General features: G+C 47.3%; 1 protein-coding gene across 3 annotated transcripts in view; it reads right to left on the reverse strand.

Moving 5' to 3' along the window:
- USP22 (ubiquitin specific peptidase 22) overlaps nt 1–17,955 on the reverse strand; it is a 202,453-nt gene that overhangs the window by 171,263 nt on the left and 13,235 nt on the right. For 2 of the 3 annotated variants that reach the window (XM_074965122.1, XM_074965120.1), the window contains exon 1: nt 11,465–11,692. The exons of the other annotated variant lie outside the window; for it this stretch is intronic. In XM_074965122.1, coding sequence (XP_074821223.1) covers nt 11,465–11,590 — 126 coding nt within the window. In that variant the 5' untranslated portion in view covers nt 11,591–11,692. Of the gene's footprint in view, nt 1–11,464; nt 11,693–17,955 lie in introns of those variants that run through there. 3 annotated transcript variants of the gene reach the window in all.

A 17,955-nucleotide genomic window follows, 5' to 3' on the forward strand; every position in this document is an offset into this window, starting at 1 on the left:
CTGCCCTAAGAAGCATACTACCTGCCTGAACCATGCTTTTAGCTCCAGGAGGAGGGCTGAAGGGAACCCCTATCTGAAGAAGGCAGCTATCGACTGTCTTAAAGTGAGAGAAAGAGAGACTGTTGCACAGCAGTGGACTGTATTTCAGAGGGATTGGGAGCGCCTCCATAATGGGCTAAGCAGCAGTGAAGAACCACAAATCCAAGGTGGGGACGGTGGAGTCCACAAACCTGGTAAAGATGCTGATGAGCAGGGCAAAGGTAAGGGTAGCACAGGGAAGTGGCGAAGGGGTTGAACGAACATTCCTCAGGCTTCCTAAAACAGGATCCCTGGGTTGGAAACAAAAGAAAGCAGAGCCTGGGTTCCCGAACCTATTCCCCAGTCCAGGAGTGGAAATACAGGGGTCAGGAGTGGAAGTACCAAGAATTGAGTCCCAGATGGAGGCCAGGGATCGGTGTTAGAGGCCACTAGACTTTGGGTTTTCTTCTTTTTGGACTTTTCTGCTAATCCCGAAAGGTGAATGGACTGGGGGGTAACTTGGCCGGAAGGCCAGACCACAGAAGCAGCTGACTTTTGGGGAACCTGGATAAGGGGGCGTTAGAGTGAAAAACCCTGCAACTGCACATCCTAGCACGAGGGGGCACTCTGGGGATGACTGCCCACCATAACTGGAGTGGAGCTGAAGTTGATGCTATGTTATTGCATGCCCAAACTTGAAACCTTTTCCACTTGAGGTGAGCTTACTTGCAAGTGGATTGTTTCCTGGAATTTATCAAGACATCTTGCACTTCGTGAACAGGATCTCTTTAGATCTCAGTCATATGGCTCACACTATCAAGTGCAATGACAGTCCAGGGTATAAATACAGCAGTTCTGTGGTCAAAAGGTGAGAGAGGGGGGTCTGGAAACCATTGCCCTAACATGGGCAAGAGAGCAGTCAGTTACTCTGGCTTGCTTTAACCTTTATTATTCTTTAGATGAGAGAAAACAGGGAAAGGGCACCGAGGAGACCTATTTCTAGTCAAGTATGAATGCATCCAAAATGGACTGTCTTCTTCTGCTCTTGAGCACAACCCAGGGTACTTGACATTGTGCCTTGTTGCGAACAAATTTCCAGATATACCTGCTGTCTGGAGTGCTCATCTGTCGCTGTCTTTAGAGACCATCTGAGCAGTTCTTTTGTCCCCATTCAGTTGATCTGCTAGGTTGTCATCTTTGCCTATTAAATTCAGGGCAATGGGGTAAGTGTGGAAACACACTTCCCACAGCTTCCTTCAATAGCTGATTGGAATTAAATCCTCTTTTCTTGTTCACATACTATTGTGTTGTCCATAACACTTACTCACCTACAAGACAAGGTAGTCTAAGAAATTACTTGACATCCAGCAAATTGCCCTCAAGTCTACTATGTTGATATATAGCTTCTCTAAGTGGTTCCAGTGACTGAACTGTTAGATGTCTGAAGTGGGCTGCCCACCCCAAGTTGCAAGCATCGAAGATAACTGCTGATGGAGCTGGTGGATTGGAGGCTTTCCTTTTCAGGACACTGAAACTATGTCCACCATGACAGACAGAAGCCCTTCTCTTGGGAAAATCCATTTCAAGAACTTGTTAAATAATGCTTGCTGGACAATGTTGTACAGTTCTCATGCTGAGTACTCCTGAGGAGGTTGCATCTGTAGCTCAGGCCACAAGGCCCCATCAGTCTCAAGAAGAGTACTGTCAGGTTGACGTTCTCTTGTTATCTCATCATAATTGATACATTTCTCAGAAGTTGTTCCTCTGGAAGGAAGGCTCTTCCTGCTTGAGAGTCCAGAATTGTCCAAGAGGGAATTCTTTATGTAGGAAGTGACTTTTTTCCAATGTATTCCGAGTCCCAGCTCTCGAACAGGGAGCATGTAAGTCACCCTTGGACAGACTTTTTTGTGGGGCTCTCTTTACAGTTCAGTTATCTAAATAAGGTATGTCTATCCCATGCCATTTCAGATGCATGGACAACACCACTAGGCACTTTGTAAATACCCAAGGGGCACCAGAAAGGCTGAAGGACCCCGTATGACAACGGTTGCCAACTCCCACACCCCCACCCCACCCCTAATACAGAATCCAAAGTATTTCCAATATGAAGGCCTGATAGCTATCTGGAAATGCATATCCTGTAAATCAAGAGAAGTGAACCAATCTTGGGTGGGGGAGGAAACATGAATTTTCTGAAAGAGTTTCACTTTCTTGGGTCTAAGATGGTATCGAAGTCTCCCTTCTTCTGTGTAATCAAAGTATCTAGAATAGAATCCCCTTGGGACTTTCTCTATGGCTCCTGTTTCCAAGAGTGGACAAAGCTCTATTCTTAGGAGGTTCTCAGGAGAGGGGTCCCTGAATAGGGAGGGGAAATGGGTGGTGTCAGATCGTATGGAATAAACTCTCTGTACTGTTTCTAGGATCCATTTGTTTGTGATGGTGGTACTCCAGTTGCTGAGAGAGAGAAAATTGGGGGGAGATAAATGGCTTAAATAGCTCTTTCTCCTCTACTGCAGCTGAGCAGGAGGTTGCTGGTGTTGATATTGACACAACAGGGGCACCAACCCTTGAGGGTTGATAAATTCCTAGCAACCTACCTGTTGATCTAGTGTCTTTCTTCTCCAGGATTTCATCCATCCTTACCCTTAAACTATCACCTTCACATTTGCTCTAGTCTCAGGAGAAAGACCAGACACTAAGCCATATATGTCATCTTAGTGATGGCTGAACCTTCTGTTCTTGTAGTATTTGATGAATCAAATGAGGTTCTTAGTGTTCATCTGCGAGTAGTCCTTCTGCTACTAAGGCCCTAGCCAGTTTCCTTTGCTCTTCAGGAAGGCCCTTACACAAAGTGGTTTTCTCCTAGAGCTAACACTAACACCGAGACATTACAGCCTGGTAATTTTAAAACACCCATGTCTAGGGCAGAGAGTCTCAAAATGTGGTCTGTGGACCACCAGTGGTCAGCAAGCTCCATTCAGGTGGCCCGCAGATAGTTCCCTCTAAGGTTCGCACCTGGGCAGCTGCACACAAGAGAATGAAGGGCCACCCACCTAATTAGTGGAACTGCACAGGTGTGGCTCTACTAATTAAGTGCCTGGACCCTGGAGAAGATGTACATGTAAGGTGAGGTGGTTACGGGAGGAGGGGGGAAGTAGGGGGCAGTGGGGTGAGAAGAGAGGGTGGCGGAATTTGGGATGTGCAGGGCTGCAGCTGCCGAGGAGAGACCCCGCTCCTTCCCAGCCCCAGCTCAGGAGCTGCCGCAGCAGAGGAAAGAGGGCACATCTATCAAATTAGAAAGGTAAGACTACTGATATTAAAATAGGAGTTGTGTGCTTTTATTTGTAGAACAAAGTTGTTTTTTTTTTTAATATAGCACTTTTATCCAAAGCGCCTTACAATAGATGGTTAACGGTACAAACAACATTTGGAAAGATAATTAAGCGGTCTGCCGAGACCCTCAGCAATTTTCAAGTGGTCCACGAAGAAAAAAAAGTTTGAGAACCACTGGTCTAGGGAGGCAGAGGAGAATCTTCGCTCAGAGTGTCCACATCTTTGCCCTCCCTGTCAGACTGTGCAAAATGCACTTGGCCTTTTGTCCTCTGAACTGCTGCAACCACCAGAGAGTTGAAAGTGGGTGTGCAGGGGAAATCCCTCATATGTAACCGTTAAAGCTTGTCATATCTTCTTTAAAATGGTCTGGTTAGACTTGGCTGCTTTCAACAACTCTTCTAAAACAGAGATCGTACAGTGATCTTGCTGTTAGAAGGGGACCCCAGTGTATCAAACACCAGATTAGATATCTCCTGACATAGATAGGATTTTTCATGAAATGGTAGTCAAAACAACTTCCACTTTAAAATGAATGGCATCTTCAGAAAAGGAAGATGTGGCTGCAACTCCTACATTAGAAGACCTCTGAACATTAGGCTCCAGATCGGTGTCCTGATATTCAATAGCTCCCATCAGCTCTTCCTATGAGTGCTTTATACTCTGGTGATGTAGACAGAACTGGGAGCACTGTATCCAGTGTATGAGGCTTCCCCCCGACTTCTAGGAAGGGATAGATCCCTATAAGGATGAGTTTGTTCCGTGTCCACATAACATCTAGACAGGGGACAATAAGGCCATCTGGCTGAGGGAGGGAAGTCGACAAATATGCCAGGTTCCTTATCTTAGTACCGAACAAGCTAAGGTTATTGTCTGTTTATATGAACAGTGTGTAGTATCTGTGTAGTGCTTGCTCTGTTTCCCCACTCTTTACAGGTGATGGGAACAGAGGTTGTAAATTAACCCGTCACCATTAGATTTAATACCAGATTGTGGATCTGATCTCAGATCTGAAGCAGTAAGTAAGGGGAAAGCTAGTGGCTTTGTCTTCCCCTTTATGTTTTAAGAATGCCAAACTTCCTGGTGAGCCTGTAGGAGTTCTAAGGAAACAGAGTGAAAGGTCTGGGGAAATCTGAATCTGCTCCACGATCTTGTGTCTTTCCACCCTTGAGGAAGCTAGAGCAGTAAGTGGCCCTGCGGCTTTTCTTTTATTCCCTTTAACTCTCTGACCATGGGATGTATGGATCTGCATAACCTCCATCTCAGATTCTAAGTGCCAATGTGAGTGATGTACCTGGACAAATATTGTTATAGATACCAATGGCACTGTATCAGAACCAACACCCACAGCCATTTTGCTTGTCACATTAGGGGAATGACCCTTCTTTAAGTATTTGCCCTGTGCCATAACCTTTGGCCTAGGTTCCAAGGGTATCTTTGGAACTGACCTCAAGGGATCTGACAGAAACCCGGAACTGTGCTTGGCCCTGCTAATAGGAGCAGTATTTTGTACCATACTCTTACCTGGAATGGGAGGAGTCTGATCCCAAACGGTGCTCCCATTAGGATTGGCTCTCCTAACAGAGGCAGACACCTGTAGGGGTCTACTGTATCTGGAACTAGGATCTGATGGCTCAGGAACCCTTAATACTGGAGGTTTTGCAGTCACTTCAGGAGCAGAGGATGGAAATTTTAGAGCGATCTTGGGGTTTTTATTCCTTGAGGGGCTAGGGTACAATCCAAACCTCAGTCTGACTCTTGGATCCACTGGTTACAGAACTGGAGCTTTGGCCTCCTGAAGTAGTAAGGCTTGGAGCTTGTTCTGATGCTCCTCATGAGCTCTTGGGGAGAAAGTGCCTCATTCTCTCTTTTACAGTGCACAGTGAGTCCTTTCCCCAAGCAAGCTAGACACCTCATATGGGCATTCAATGCAGGAAATATAGCAGGATAATGCACCTACCTTGAATCCTGGCCTCTTTTCCTTTGGATCAGCCATAGCATGGGGGGGGGGGGGGGGGGGGGAGGAACTGCAGAGGAGCCAGCCCATTGGAGCAGGAGCAGCCAAAGAAGGGACTGCTGCACTGGGATGAGGGGGATAAAATGGGGCCCAGCTTGGGCCAATCCCCCCAGACACACACACACACACAGAAACACTCTGGAGGCACTACGACCTGTCCTGCCTCCACCATGCAGCCTTGAGTGGAAACCTGCAGAGAGGAAGCCAGTCCCAGATATCCCAGCCAGCAGAAGCAGCCAAACAGGAACTTTCAGACATTCAGAGAGCTTTCTACAGTTGAGAGGACTTCCTCTGCCCAGCACTGATTGCTCCAACCTTCCCCTTCCCTACCTATCCTGTCCTCCTCACATACATTCTGATCTCTCTCCAGCTAGTTTATCCTGTCTTAAGTAAATTTACCCCCAAAATCATGGCACTCACATTATATTTGCTTTATGGTACTAACATGATGTTTGCTTCCATTACATAGGTATAACACAGTGAACAAAGACTACGATTTTGTCAGGGACACATGACTTCAGCCCCAGCAGCTGGGAGCTGCAGGGTCCCACCGCCTTCCACAGTGGCAGGGAGCTGTGAGTTACCCCCACGGTCTCAGGCAGTGGTCCCACAAGCTCCGAGCTGCCATGGGCAACAGGGGTACCCCACAGCTCCATGGCCGCCACGGCGAGGTAGGGGGACCACCCCGCAGTTCTGAGGCCCCATGTGTGGTGGGGGCCCTGAAGCCCCCAGCCACCACACAGCTGCCCAGCCCCTTCCCATTTTATCATGGATATTTTTCATAAAAGTCAGGGACAGGTCACAGGCTTCCATGAATTTTTCTTTATTGCCCATGACCTGTCCCTGACTTTCACTAAAAATATCTATGACAAAATCTGAGCCTTAGTTATACCCCTTCCCCCACACTGTGCCTATGTCTATCTAGAATGTAAGCTTTTCCATTTACTACTCTGTTTCTACAATGCCTAGCACAATAATGCCCCACTCTTGGTTAGCCCCCAAGAACTACTGTAATAAACATGATTTATTTATTTAAGTTTAAGATAAAATTTTTTACAATAATTCTAAAACTTCCATGGAGCTGAGTCTTCAGAGAGGTTCCTGGTCCATCTGCTGCTGTATCCGGAAAGAACTGAGATGGCTAGAACACGCATTCCCATAGCACCTCTCTCTCAAAGTGTTCAGGAACGGTGAACGGAGGAACAGTGAGTGTGCTACTCAACACCGCAACATCAGAACCACACTGCCAAAGCATGCCATGAGTGGGAATGTGCACAGGCCACTCAAAGAGCAAGGATTTAATAGAAACTGAGTTGAATTGTGAACTGAAGTATCTGCTATTTTTATCTGCCAGTACATGCACAATAATTGGTTCCCTGCTCTAAGGTTATGGTTAGGGAATGGTGGGCAAACTACAGCCTGGGGGCCACATCTGGCCCTTCAGATATTTTAATCTGGCCCTCGAGCTCCAGCTGGGGAGCAGGGTCTGCCCTGCTCCATGTGCGCCGTGGCCAGGAACTGTGGCCAATGGGAGCTGTAGGGGCGGCGCCTGCGGACAGAGCCATCTGGCCGCGCCTCCATGTAGGAGCCAGAGGGGGGACATGCCACTGCTTCTGTGAGTTGCTTGAAGTAAGTGCTGCCTGGAGCCTGCACTCCTGCCCCCCGACCTCCTGCCCCAGCCCTGATCCCCCTCCTGCCCTCCGAAGCCCTGAGTCCCAGCCCAGAGCACCCTCATGCACCCCCAACCCCTCATCCCCAGCCCCAACCCAGAGCCCTTACCCCTCCCGCATGCCAACCCGCAATTTCGTGAACATTCATGGCCCACCATACAATTTCCATACCCAGATGTGACCCTGGGGCCAAAAAGTTTGCCCATCCCTGCCTTAGAGAGAGAAAAAAGTCAATGCAGTCTTAAATACACAGGAGTTAATACTCTGGGAGAGATTAAAGAGAAATTATCTGAATTAGAGATGTAGGGCCTGGAAACCTTTCCCAGGTGGGACGTATGTGAAAAGGACACCTTTCACAGGAGGATGCACTTAGAATGTTTCTTCTTGTTTGAGAGCTTATATTAGTTCTTCCAGTATTCCCCTCTTACATGTACAGGAAACATCTCTCAAACCAAATGCTTTCAAAACAGGCAGAAACATTTTATATGCACTCGCTGTCCACAACAGTGCCTGGCCCCTGACTGCCAGTGATGCTTTGATTGATCAGCGTAAGCGTGAAACAATCATGCATTAGAGAACAAATAGGACCCTAAGTACAACATGATTGTGGCAAAACAAACGACTACAAGCTTAATTTTTATTATACAGTATTTGCTAAAGAATAGAGATAGTCTGTGCCTTGCATGATGGGGTGGGGGGAAGAAAATTTACCTGCAAGGTCCAGCAGTCTTACCCAACCAGAGCTGGGGTCCAGCTGTTCCTTGAGTTCGGAAGGCCCCTACTTAGCACACTAACTGCTCAAACCACAAACATCCAAGCATATGATTATGATGAACTGACTGGGGCCTCCACCATAGACACTGAATTTAAAGCTCCAAGAAACATTACTGAAGTTTAAACTTATGTTTCATCATTTAGGCATTTCACTTTTATGTATTTGAGACTAGACAAATAATGGATTGGTCTGTTCACTTTTGTTTCTAGTCAGTTATTTTGTTTTTCATTCACTAATACAAAGTTAGATTTGGGGAGCAGATAACAGATCATGTCCTTTTAAAGGACCTATGTAGAGTCCCATTTAATTGTAAATATGACCATTTCCAGGTCTAAATATATTGGCTGAAAATCCAGGCCTCACTGTCTTGAACAGGGCCAGAATTTCACTCACTGTCACTGTGAGTGAAAAGTCACTTGGCCACATATTTGTTTATGATTTAACAATGGTTTGACAGAAGCTTGTACACCTTTCAGCATAAATTAATCTGCTATTTTTTCATCCGCAGAGCCCTAGCTCAAGTCTGATTTTCAAGACGTCTTAAATTACTCTCTCATTCCTCATCAAGATCCTGCTTGAAGACAAGTGTAAAAGACCTAGTTCACATGTTCAGTCCCACTCACCACAACTTCAAAAAGACATTTTTCTCTGGATTTTCTCCCCACCTTTTATTTGTATTCTTCAAACCCCTGGCAGCCAGGTCTGGTCTCCAGTGGAGTTTAGCCATCAGCATAGCTAAACTGATGCATCTACATCAATGCAAACCCTTAACTCAGAAATGGTACACTGGTGTAAACTGTGATTTGCACCAATTCATCTGCCCCAGAGTAATCTTACACCAATATACCCTGTCTATGCTAGTGGTTTGCCCTGGTGCAAATGCATCAGTTAGCTATGCTAGTGGCTAAAAAACCGCAGTGTAAACAAAAGCCACAAAAATATTTGAGGAGTCTGTACACAAGACGCCCTACACAAAACCTGATCAGTTTTAACTGTATGTGTTATAGCTATTGCTTGTTTCTGATTAAAAACATAACCAGGAAATACACTCAGATTCTTTAGAAAGCTACCTCTTTAAAAGTCTAGCTGTTCTACTTAATATTCTGTAAATTTAGAGTGTATTGGATTAAGAGTTTAAGACCATATAAGCATATTTGTAAAAAAAATTAAAGACTGGAAACAAATGGCAAAAAGCAAGCAGTGTTGAAATGGCCTTTTAAAACATAATGCAGCAAGCAGTATAAGTAACCTAGTAAAACAGCAGAAATGGACAGTTTCTGCCCCCTGTAGTTTCTACTGCTATCTGGATTTTTAAGACTCAACACTCAAAAAGTAAAGGTAGTGTCCAAGAAATCTAAAGAATGACAGACTGGACTCACTGGATAACCAACTGTGCAAGACAGTTTTCATGGTAGGTTCTTATGACCAAGAGAAGGTTTATTCAATGAATCTTCATATACAACTGTAATTCTGAATGATTTCTACAGCAATAAACAAGATTTTATTATTGTTTTCTCAAATTATGTCACTGAGTTTTCAGCAGAAAAAAAAATCAAAAGTCCCATTTTTCTGAAGTCATTTTTCTATCCACCTCTACATATTGATCAGGATTCAGAACAAGAACTCTCATCCATGGAGGAGCACATTCTTAATATCAAAGCTATACCACATTCATAGTAGCATACCACAGACGAATATGGAATTATTTTCCAATTGCTAGAATACTCATTCAAAATTAGTTTAATTATTCTTAAAAGTAATTTCTAGGTGAAGAGGCAGGAAGTATTCATGTTATTAATCAAAACAAATCATCACTCTAGCAGTAAGACTCACTATCTGATAGCGGTCAGCCTTCCTACCTCACATTTGCCTTTTGTCTTTCACAGTATACTAGACATAACTAACCATCATGAATGTATGTTTTCATTTAAGCCATTATATCCCATATAACAAGTCATGTTTTGGTCTACTTTCCTCCCTTTAACACAAAATTATTACGGGGTATGAAAAAGTTTGTTATTGAAGCATTAGGCTACATTCAATGACAAGAGGAGCATAAATATTCAAATATGCCAGTAGCTAGATTTAATAATGCTTGAACATGAAATGACTAAACAGTTTTACTAAATATATAAGTGTGGTTAAGTGTCCCATTTGCTGCCCCTTTAAAAAAAAAAAGATCTTATAAGTTGGATAGCACACAAGTTGCACAGTCCTTTTATCAGCCCTTTTAATATATCTAATTTCTGAATGTTGTCTTTCATTCTATAACTAGCTCTATTTTTATGAGTGATTTGACCAATCGAATGAAAAGAAGTTACGATCACAAGACAGGTAATTGACTGCTTCAATATTAGGCCCTATCCTTGCTGCCTTGAAGAACAAGCTTTACTCCTTGAGTTGCTGTTGCAGTCTCCTTTTCGGTCATTAACGTGATCACTGAAAAGAAATCTGCAAAGCCACTTTGAAGTAAGAACTAGTTAACTCCAAGGAAGAGAATCTGTGAACAGTTAACAGACCAACCTTGCAGAAACAGGTCTGTGTACATGACTGATTTTTAAAATACTTTTTACACAAATGTTCTGGCCATCAGTCTTCTCCAATATATTCATTATGCTATTTGTGCAGTACATTCTCTATACATTTGCAAGAGCAAAGTACCCTCACTCTTGCTGTGTATAAAATACTGATTCAATTCTTTCCCTCCCTCCCCCCACCTTCTCCTCACACCAAACTAGGAATCTCTTTCTGATTCTGTTATCAGTGGATGCATTAGATCATAAAAAAATCATTCCACAGACATAAAAATCTGCAGACGTATTTCCAGTCATTGTGTCTTTAAGCCTTTTCTAAGTACACATTACGTGCAAGCGTGATTTGCAAGCTGCTCTCTCCTTTCTCACTGCTCCATAAATTAGATGCAGGACAAGCCTCAGTCTCTGTATCCCATGCTTCCCAAACGCTGGCCTCTATCCACTTAAGTGCCTATGCAGTAGCTACATTTAATAATTTACCAGTGGGTGACACACTGAATTAAAGATCCACTTCTCCCTCTCGGCTTCCTTATCCCAGCCTGTCACTTACTGTACAAGACCCTGATCGGAAGCAGCCTATTGACTGCAGGAGGCTGCCTCCCAGCGCTCGGCTGCAGGCCGGCCATGCCCATCTGCCCTGGGAGCTCTCCCTCCCCCGCAGAAAAGCAATGCGGTTGCCTGATTCCGGGAAACCCTCACTCCCCCCAGCACCTGGGAGGAGGAGGCGGCGGCGGCGGCGCTCGGCCCAGCCTCCCACCCCTGGATGGGAGAGGAAAGCCCTTGCGGCAGCCTCCCCCACCGGCCCAGCCCCTCCGCCCAAGGCAGGTGTCGGAGGGGATCCCCTGCGTCCCCTCCCGTGCTCCCTGGGGGGGCTGAACGGCGCTTCCCCCGCGATTGTCCCTTCACCACCTCGCCCCGCGGCGGGGCTGGGCAGCCCCTTCCCCGCTCCAGGAGGCCGGAGACGATCCCACCCCCCCCCCGCCCGGGTGCGGGTCAGGCAGGGGCGGAGCCGCCCCCCGGGATCGGGGCCCGCTGGGTTGGGCGGGGCGGGGTGGGGTGTGGCCCCGCGCGGGCTGAGGCGGAGGGACGCGCGCCGCTCCCCCCCCCCCAGCCCCGGTACCTTGCGCTTCCTGGTCTCGGCCGAGCCGCTCCACACGAAGCACTGGTAGATCGCCCGCAGGTTCTGCTTCCAGTTCTCCACCTTGAAGCCGGTCACATGGCAGCACCCGGCGGCCGGCGGACTCATGTCCGACCCCCCCTCATCAATCCGCCCGCCGACGGGCCGGGCCGGCGGGCAGCGAGCCGGCCCCTTCCCCCTCGCAGCCGCACGGACACGGGACGGGGCCGCCGCTCGCGCGCTCGCTCCCCGGCGCCGGCCCCCTCACGCCGCCCGCCGCTGGCTCCGGCGGCGCGGCCTCCCCCGCCCCCGCGAGCTGCAGCGGGGCGCGGGGAGCGGCTCGCCCCGAGGGCCGGGCTCCCCCCGGCGCCGAACAAAGCGCGGCGGCCGGGCGGCAGCGCACAAAGATGGGGCGCGCGAGGAGGAGGAGGAGGAGGCGGCGGCGGCCGCTGCCGCCCCCAGAGTGGCCGCCGCTGCCGTTAACTCATGGAGGCCGCTGGGAGGCGGTGGGGCTCGGGGAGACCCTGGCGGCGGAGGTGCTGCCGCGAGGGGGAGGGGGCTCGTCGTCCGCCGCCGCTGCTCCCCTAGCCGGCCGCCTGCTCGGCTTCTGTCTCTTTAAATCGCTCCCCCTCCCCCCGCAGCGCTTAATGGCCCTAGCTGCGAACTCAACCTAGCCCGCCAGGCCCGGAGTGGGACCGACCAACAGGGAAGGGGCAGGGGGCGGTGTTGGCCGGCCCCTCCGCCCCTCCACCATTGGGGTGGGAGCCCGGGGAAGCAGCGCGACCGTTGGTCGGACGCCTGTCGCTCCAGGCTTGGGCTACGCCTCCTCCGGCGTCTCATTGGCGCGTTGCCTTATCCAACACGTCCCAGGGGGAAAAGGCGGGCACTGATAAGATGATGGACAACGCAAATACACCAATGAGGAGAGAGAGGCGGGGCCTATGTTGCAATCAGCGCTGCCAGATTGGCCGCGGAGCTCCCGTGGCGAGGCAGAGGACTAAAGGGATTGGCTGAACGGAGCTGTCAGGGTGGAGCCGCCCACAGCATCAGGCTGCGTTGCGGGGCAGAGCTGCTGTCATATCCGCTTATCCCTGCAGCTTCTCTGTTACCCCAGTGATTTCCTGAAAGGAAGGAGGGGGAGGGGGTAGAGGCTGGGCGCTGGAGCTGCTGCCCCCTTTCTCCTGCGGGGCAGGATACGTCCCCCCGTCTACACACAGGCCATAGAGCCACTGTGCCCCATCACACCCCCATGGCGCCCGCCACAGCCCCATGGCGCCCACCACAGGCCTACAGCGCCGCTCTGCCCCACCGCGGGCCTACAACGCCCGCCATAGCCCTGCTCCGCCCCACCACAGGCCCACGACGCCTGCCACGGGCCACAGAGCCGCTCTGCCCCACCACGGACCCACGACGCCCGCCACAGCCCTGCTCTGCCCCACCACAGGCCCACGACGCCTGACACGGGCCACAGAGCCGCTCTGCCCCACCACGGGCCCACGACGCCCGCCACAGCCCTGCTCTGCCCCACCACAGGCCCACGATGCCTGCCGCGGGCCACAGAGCCGCTCTGCCCTACCACGGGCCCACGACGCCTGCCACAGCCCTGCTCTGCCCCACCACAGGCCCACAACGCCCGCCACGGGCCACAGAGCCGCTCTGCCCCACCACGGGCCCGCGACGCCCGCCACAGCGCTGCTCTGCCCCACCACGGGCCACAGCACCGCTCTGCCCCACCACGGGCCCACGACGCCCCCCACAAAGCCGCTCTGCCCCACCACAGGCCTACAGCGCTGCTCTGCCTTGCCACAGCACCCGCCACAGGCCCACAGCACCCATCACAAGTCACAGAGCCACTCTGCCCCGCCACGGCACCCACCATGGACCATAGAGCTGTTCTGCCCTGCCCCAGGCCCAAGATGCCCTCCACACCCAGTTAGCGTGTTGCTTGTGGCATTGGCCTATGGGTAGGCCCAGGTTGGCAGACTATGGCTGCACGCCAACTGAATAATTTGGAGCACATGCAGATGGAGAGGGCTCTCTCGTGCCTGGGTTTCCCTCCTGTAACCATACAACACAACTACATAAATACAGCCCCTGGTTTGTTAACCTCTCCTGGCCACAAGGAGCACCATGCATTATACACTCTGAAATCAGAGATGCGCTGTAGCTATTTTCACATAAGCTGCAAGATTATGTACGCATGAGCCTTAGGAATTCAAGTATCTTGATGTTCAGTGGAAACCAAAATGAGCTCAAATATTTTAGAATTTGTGTTTGTTTTCAGCCTTTAAGAACCATTTATGGAGCCTAATACAATGAGATCTCATCATTTTATGGCACTGATATGCTAAATGCCATACCATGGCAAACCATGATATGACCAGTGCTGGTATTACTTCAGTCCCATCCTCTAAATTAATATATAAGGAAATGACATGCCAGTGAAAAAACACAAAAATATTTGGACCTATACACAACTCTTACAGATTGTATTCGCCACACTCTACAGAGTTAATATACTTACAGAGTTACATAACCGTGGAGGGAGACAACGGGCATAGATAAGAGGGGGAAACGAAAGGCTTTTGGCAGAGATTTGTAGAGACAGAGGTAGAGAGATACCGGAGGCTGTTTCAGACAGCAGGTGCTGCAGAGGACATCGCTCTTGCACTAGCAATGGGAAGATTGTGCAACAAGAAAGGTAGTGCTAAAGCACTTGGTTTGGCAATCTTTTTCAGTTCATGCTATTATTTAAGCACTTTCTGTAGGGATCCCAAACATTAAACTCAGCTGAAACTGCTATATCAGGCTTTTTAATACATAAAGCACTGTGAGGCTTAATTCTGCTCTCAGGCCTGTGAGTTCAACTCTCATTGAAGTCAAAGAGAATTGTGACGGCATATCACAGGGCAGAATTTTGTCTCATGCTATCTGGAGTTTCCATTTGAAAAAAGAAATAAGGGATACTTAGTCACTGTTGTGTGAAAATTATTGCAAATTATTTAATAAGCTATTTGCAAATAATATGTATATTTCCATTTTAAAATAATTGTGGGATTTAATACTGGTGAAATGCATTGTGTTGACAGCCCCAGTGAATGAAGTTCTCTGTTTATTTACAGGCCTGCGGCAGAGCAAACTTCCCACACTCTTCCCTGCCACTGTGCCCATTATCTGGGGGTAACTTCCTGTAGGGATAACAGGAGCAGTTCATGCAGTTCTTAGCCTCTCTGCTGAAATTCCTATTCCACAAAGCCAACGGGCAGCTGAGGATGATATCAAGTCCTTCCCTTGACCCCCATATAATAACTATCACTAGAAGGCCATCACTGTGGGAGTACAGGCTATGCTTTTTAAAATAATAACCAAATAATAATAAAATAATAATAATAATAGCAAATAGTGCTGCTGCACATGCTTCCCCCACAATGCCCTCCATCCCTGATATAATGTTTGCTTCTGTCTTAGGCAAAAACAATACTTTCAGTCACAGTTGCTTGAGCAGTACACCTCTTCCACCACCCACTTACCGTAACACACTAGAGCCCCCATGAGTCATAACTAGATTCCTAGGCCCCAATCCTGCAATGACAGCTGTGTGGGCAGTCCTCTGCATCTGTGTGGCACCCTGTTGACTTCAATGAAAACACTAATTTGATGGTCTCAATGTTAACCCATTTCACTGTATCACAAAACTACCATATAGTTTGCCAAGACATCTCACATTCTCTGCAGTCTGATAAGGTCACTTATAAATGTAAGGAACAGCAAGGGGGCACCTGTATACTGACTTCATCATGTGTGAACTAAAATAAAACCAAACTCTTTCAGATACGGCAAAGATGCCCCAATGTTAATTCCACAAAAAGGACCAGGGAGGAAAAACTACAAATTCACTAATGGCCCGATCCTGCTCCCATAAAATCACTGACAAAATTCGCATTGACTTCACTGGGAGCTGAATTCTGCCTTAAACACATTAACTATTGTATGTTTCTCTTACCATCACAGAGCAACACAAAACCAAAGAAATGTCTCATATTTCATGCTCAGGTATGCTGTTTAATAAGCATACTATCTTGATCTGAACAGCAAATCTGTAACAGACATATTTGAAAGAGACATCTCACCTAAGAAATGTCAAACACAGTTTTTTAAAATACCTTGATCTTAAGATCTATAAATCTTTAGCAATGAAAAACCAACAGAAAATATACTATACATTTATTAATCAAGCGACTAGCAACTGCCTCAAAAGAAAATTTAAGCAAGCTATGACGGCACTCAGATATCATCTGTTAAAATTAAAGAAGGAAATAAATGATAAAACTGAGTTCTCTTGGATCTTTCTCATCCAGCTACAAAAGAGCCATCAAATAATTTTATCAATTAGTTCTAATTCAGAAGCCAATCTTTAAACTTCCAGTGGTCTCTCTCTCTCTGACAATGTGCCAGTTCTCCATAGCCTTAAACTAGCTAGTCATCTATCCCTAGTTCCCCTCACTGTAAATCAAACCAGTACATTACCTGTGATCATTTAGGGGGGAAAAACTACATGTTGTAGAAGCACATTCACTGGCAGAACTTACCACATGTGACATTATTTCATCGGTAGCTGTGCTTCTCATCTGTCATCATGTGGTGTCAGCCTACTGACTGCAATAAACAGTTCCCTCCTCCCTTCAGTAGGTGCTGCAAAAGGAATAGTGTATTTTGTGTGCTGGTAGAAGTCGCACATCACCTTTCATTAGCAAGCTGTTCATACATGATAGCATGTGCTTCAGTGTGATGGACAGGCAAACTGAATAATTAATTTGCCAAATAGTATGAATATCAGCTGCATTTAGCAAGCCAAAAACTTTCGGCAGATATCTGTGCTATTCAAATAGGAACATTTTCAACACTGCTGATTTTGGGTGCTGAATGTGAGACACACGCTGCCCAATCTTCATTGGTACTGACAACACCAGTGATGTCAATGGGAGTTGAGGGTACTCATCATCTCTGAAAGGCAGACCTGAAGAATTTTAAGTCAGGTGTCCAAAAACTGAGACACTGAAAATTAGTGAACACTTTTGAAAATGTTGGCCTATGTTTTCAAGCTTTAAATCCCCTGAAATTCTTTCTGGCACATTATTTCCTCTGCAGTGACCTCCTCCGCAGAGAACAGAGCCAACCACTACCAGCTATAATAATCTGGTGTGGTAGTGAGCTACTAAATCAGAGAAATCACAGTAAGAATTTGTCCCAAAATTATATATAAGGACAGCTCCTCAGGCTTGTTGAGATCAAGTGCTTACTCAATGAGTGCTGCCAGAGCTTGAACAAAGATCTAGAAGAAGGGATCAGTGGTCCATCAAGTTGTTAGTCCCTGTGCTTTCTATCTTGAGAACACATCAGTAACTTTGCAGTATAAAAGTTTCTCATTCTACTAATATCTTTCAGTTGTTACAACCCACACAGTGAAGGTGGCATAACACAGCTAAATGGCAGTCAAAACAAAATAAGAGTAGAAAATGGTGACATATTTTTGTCATGTAGTAATTGTCAAATCACAACCTCCTTGCTACATACACAAGAGTTTACAAGCTTGCTCTAGTTTAAGTTACTCTTGGGCATAGCTCAGGAACATTTCTAGACTGTAACCTTTTTGGTGCAGCAGACAGATTGGGAAAAGATTTGCCCCTGGGGGCAGGAAGCGGCACCAGTCACACTTAGGTCTGTCGGAGGAATTTTTAATTTTAAAGCCCTGAAGATTATGCAAATTGGTGCTTGCCCCTGAATTATGATGGAATATAAATGTTGACAGTAGCTAAGCATATGGCAAACATGCAGCAACTTTGCCTCTAGAGAGCCACCGGTGTTACATGATATCTCAGCTGGGAAGAAGCAAAATTATTCCATATGGGAAAGAAAAGCAACTGAATCCTAGAGCCATGCCATCCCAGGGGGCAGGCTCCTGGGCTTTGCAGATCAACCAGGGACATGAAGCAACAAGTCTCATTTTATCCCCTAGACATGCTTTTCCGCTGAGTGTTTACACAATTTTCATACACAAAAAGGATGTCCTGTTTTAATTTTCTCAGGTGAAAATTAACCCTGTCCCTTGGAGGCTCCTAGACATTTGAACAGCATCAAGGTTTTTGCTAGGACTTTTGACTGAAAACCTTAACTGAGGTTGAGAAGCGTGTGCAGTAAAGCCTGCATTTGGTCTTTTTAGGCTCCATCCTGCAAGGTGCTGAGCACTCTGGTCCCAGTATTGACTTCAATGGGGCTACCAATGGACTTGTGCAATTTGCTGGCTTGAGGCTAGTGGGCTCAGCGTCTTGCATGAGTCTTTTGCATGCCACTACAGGATGATAGGACTGAGACAATGAAGCTGTTAGTTTTGTTAGGCACAGATTGTCATAAAGAAATGTTACAGAAAATTATTTTTTTCCCTGTGCCAGGGTGCTGCCTGTGAGATTAGTGGAGGCAACTGAGCAGAAGCTCCT

This window comes from Natator depressus, chromosome 10, assembly GCF_965152275.1.
Source record: "Natator depressus isolate rNatDep1 chromosome 10, rNatDep2.hap1, whole genome shotgun sequence".
NCBI classification, from domain to species: domain Eukaryota; kingdom Metazoa; phylum Chordata; order Testudines; family Cheloniidae; genus Natator; species Natator depressus.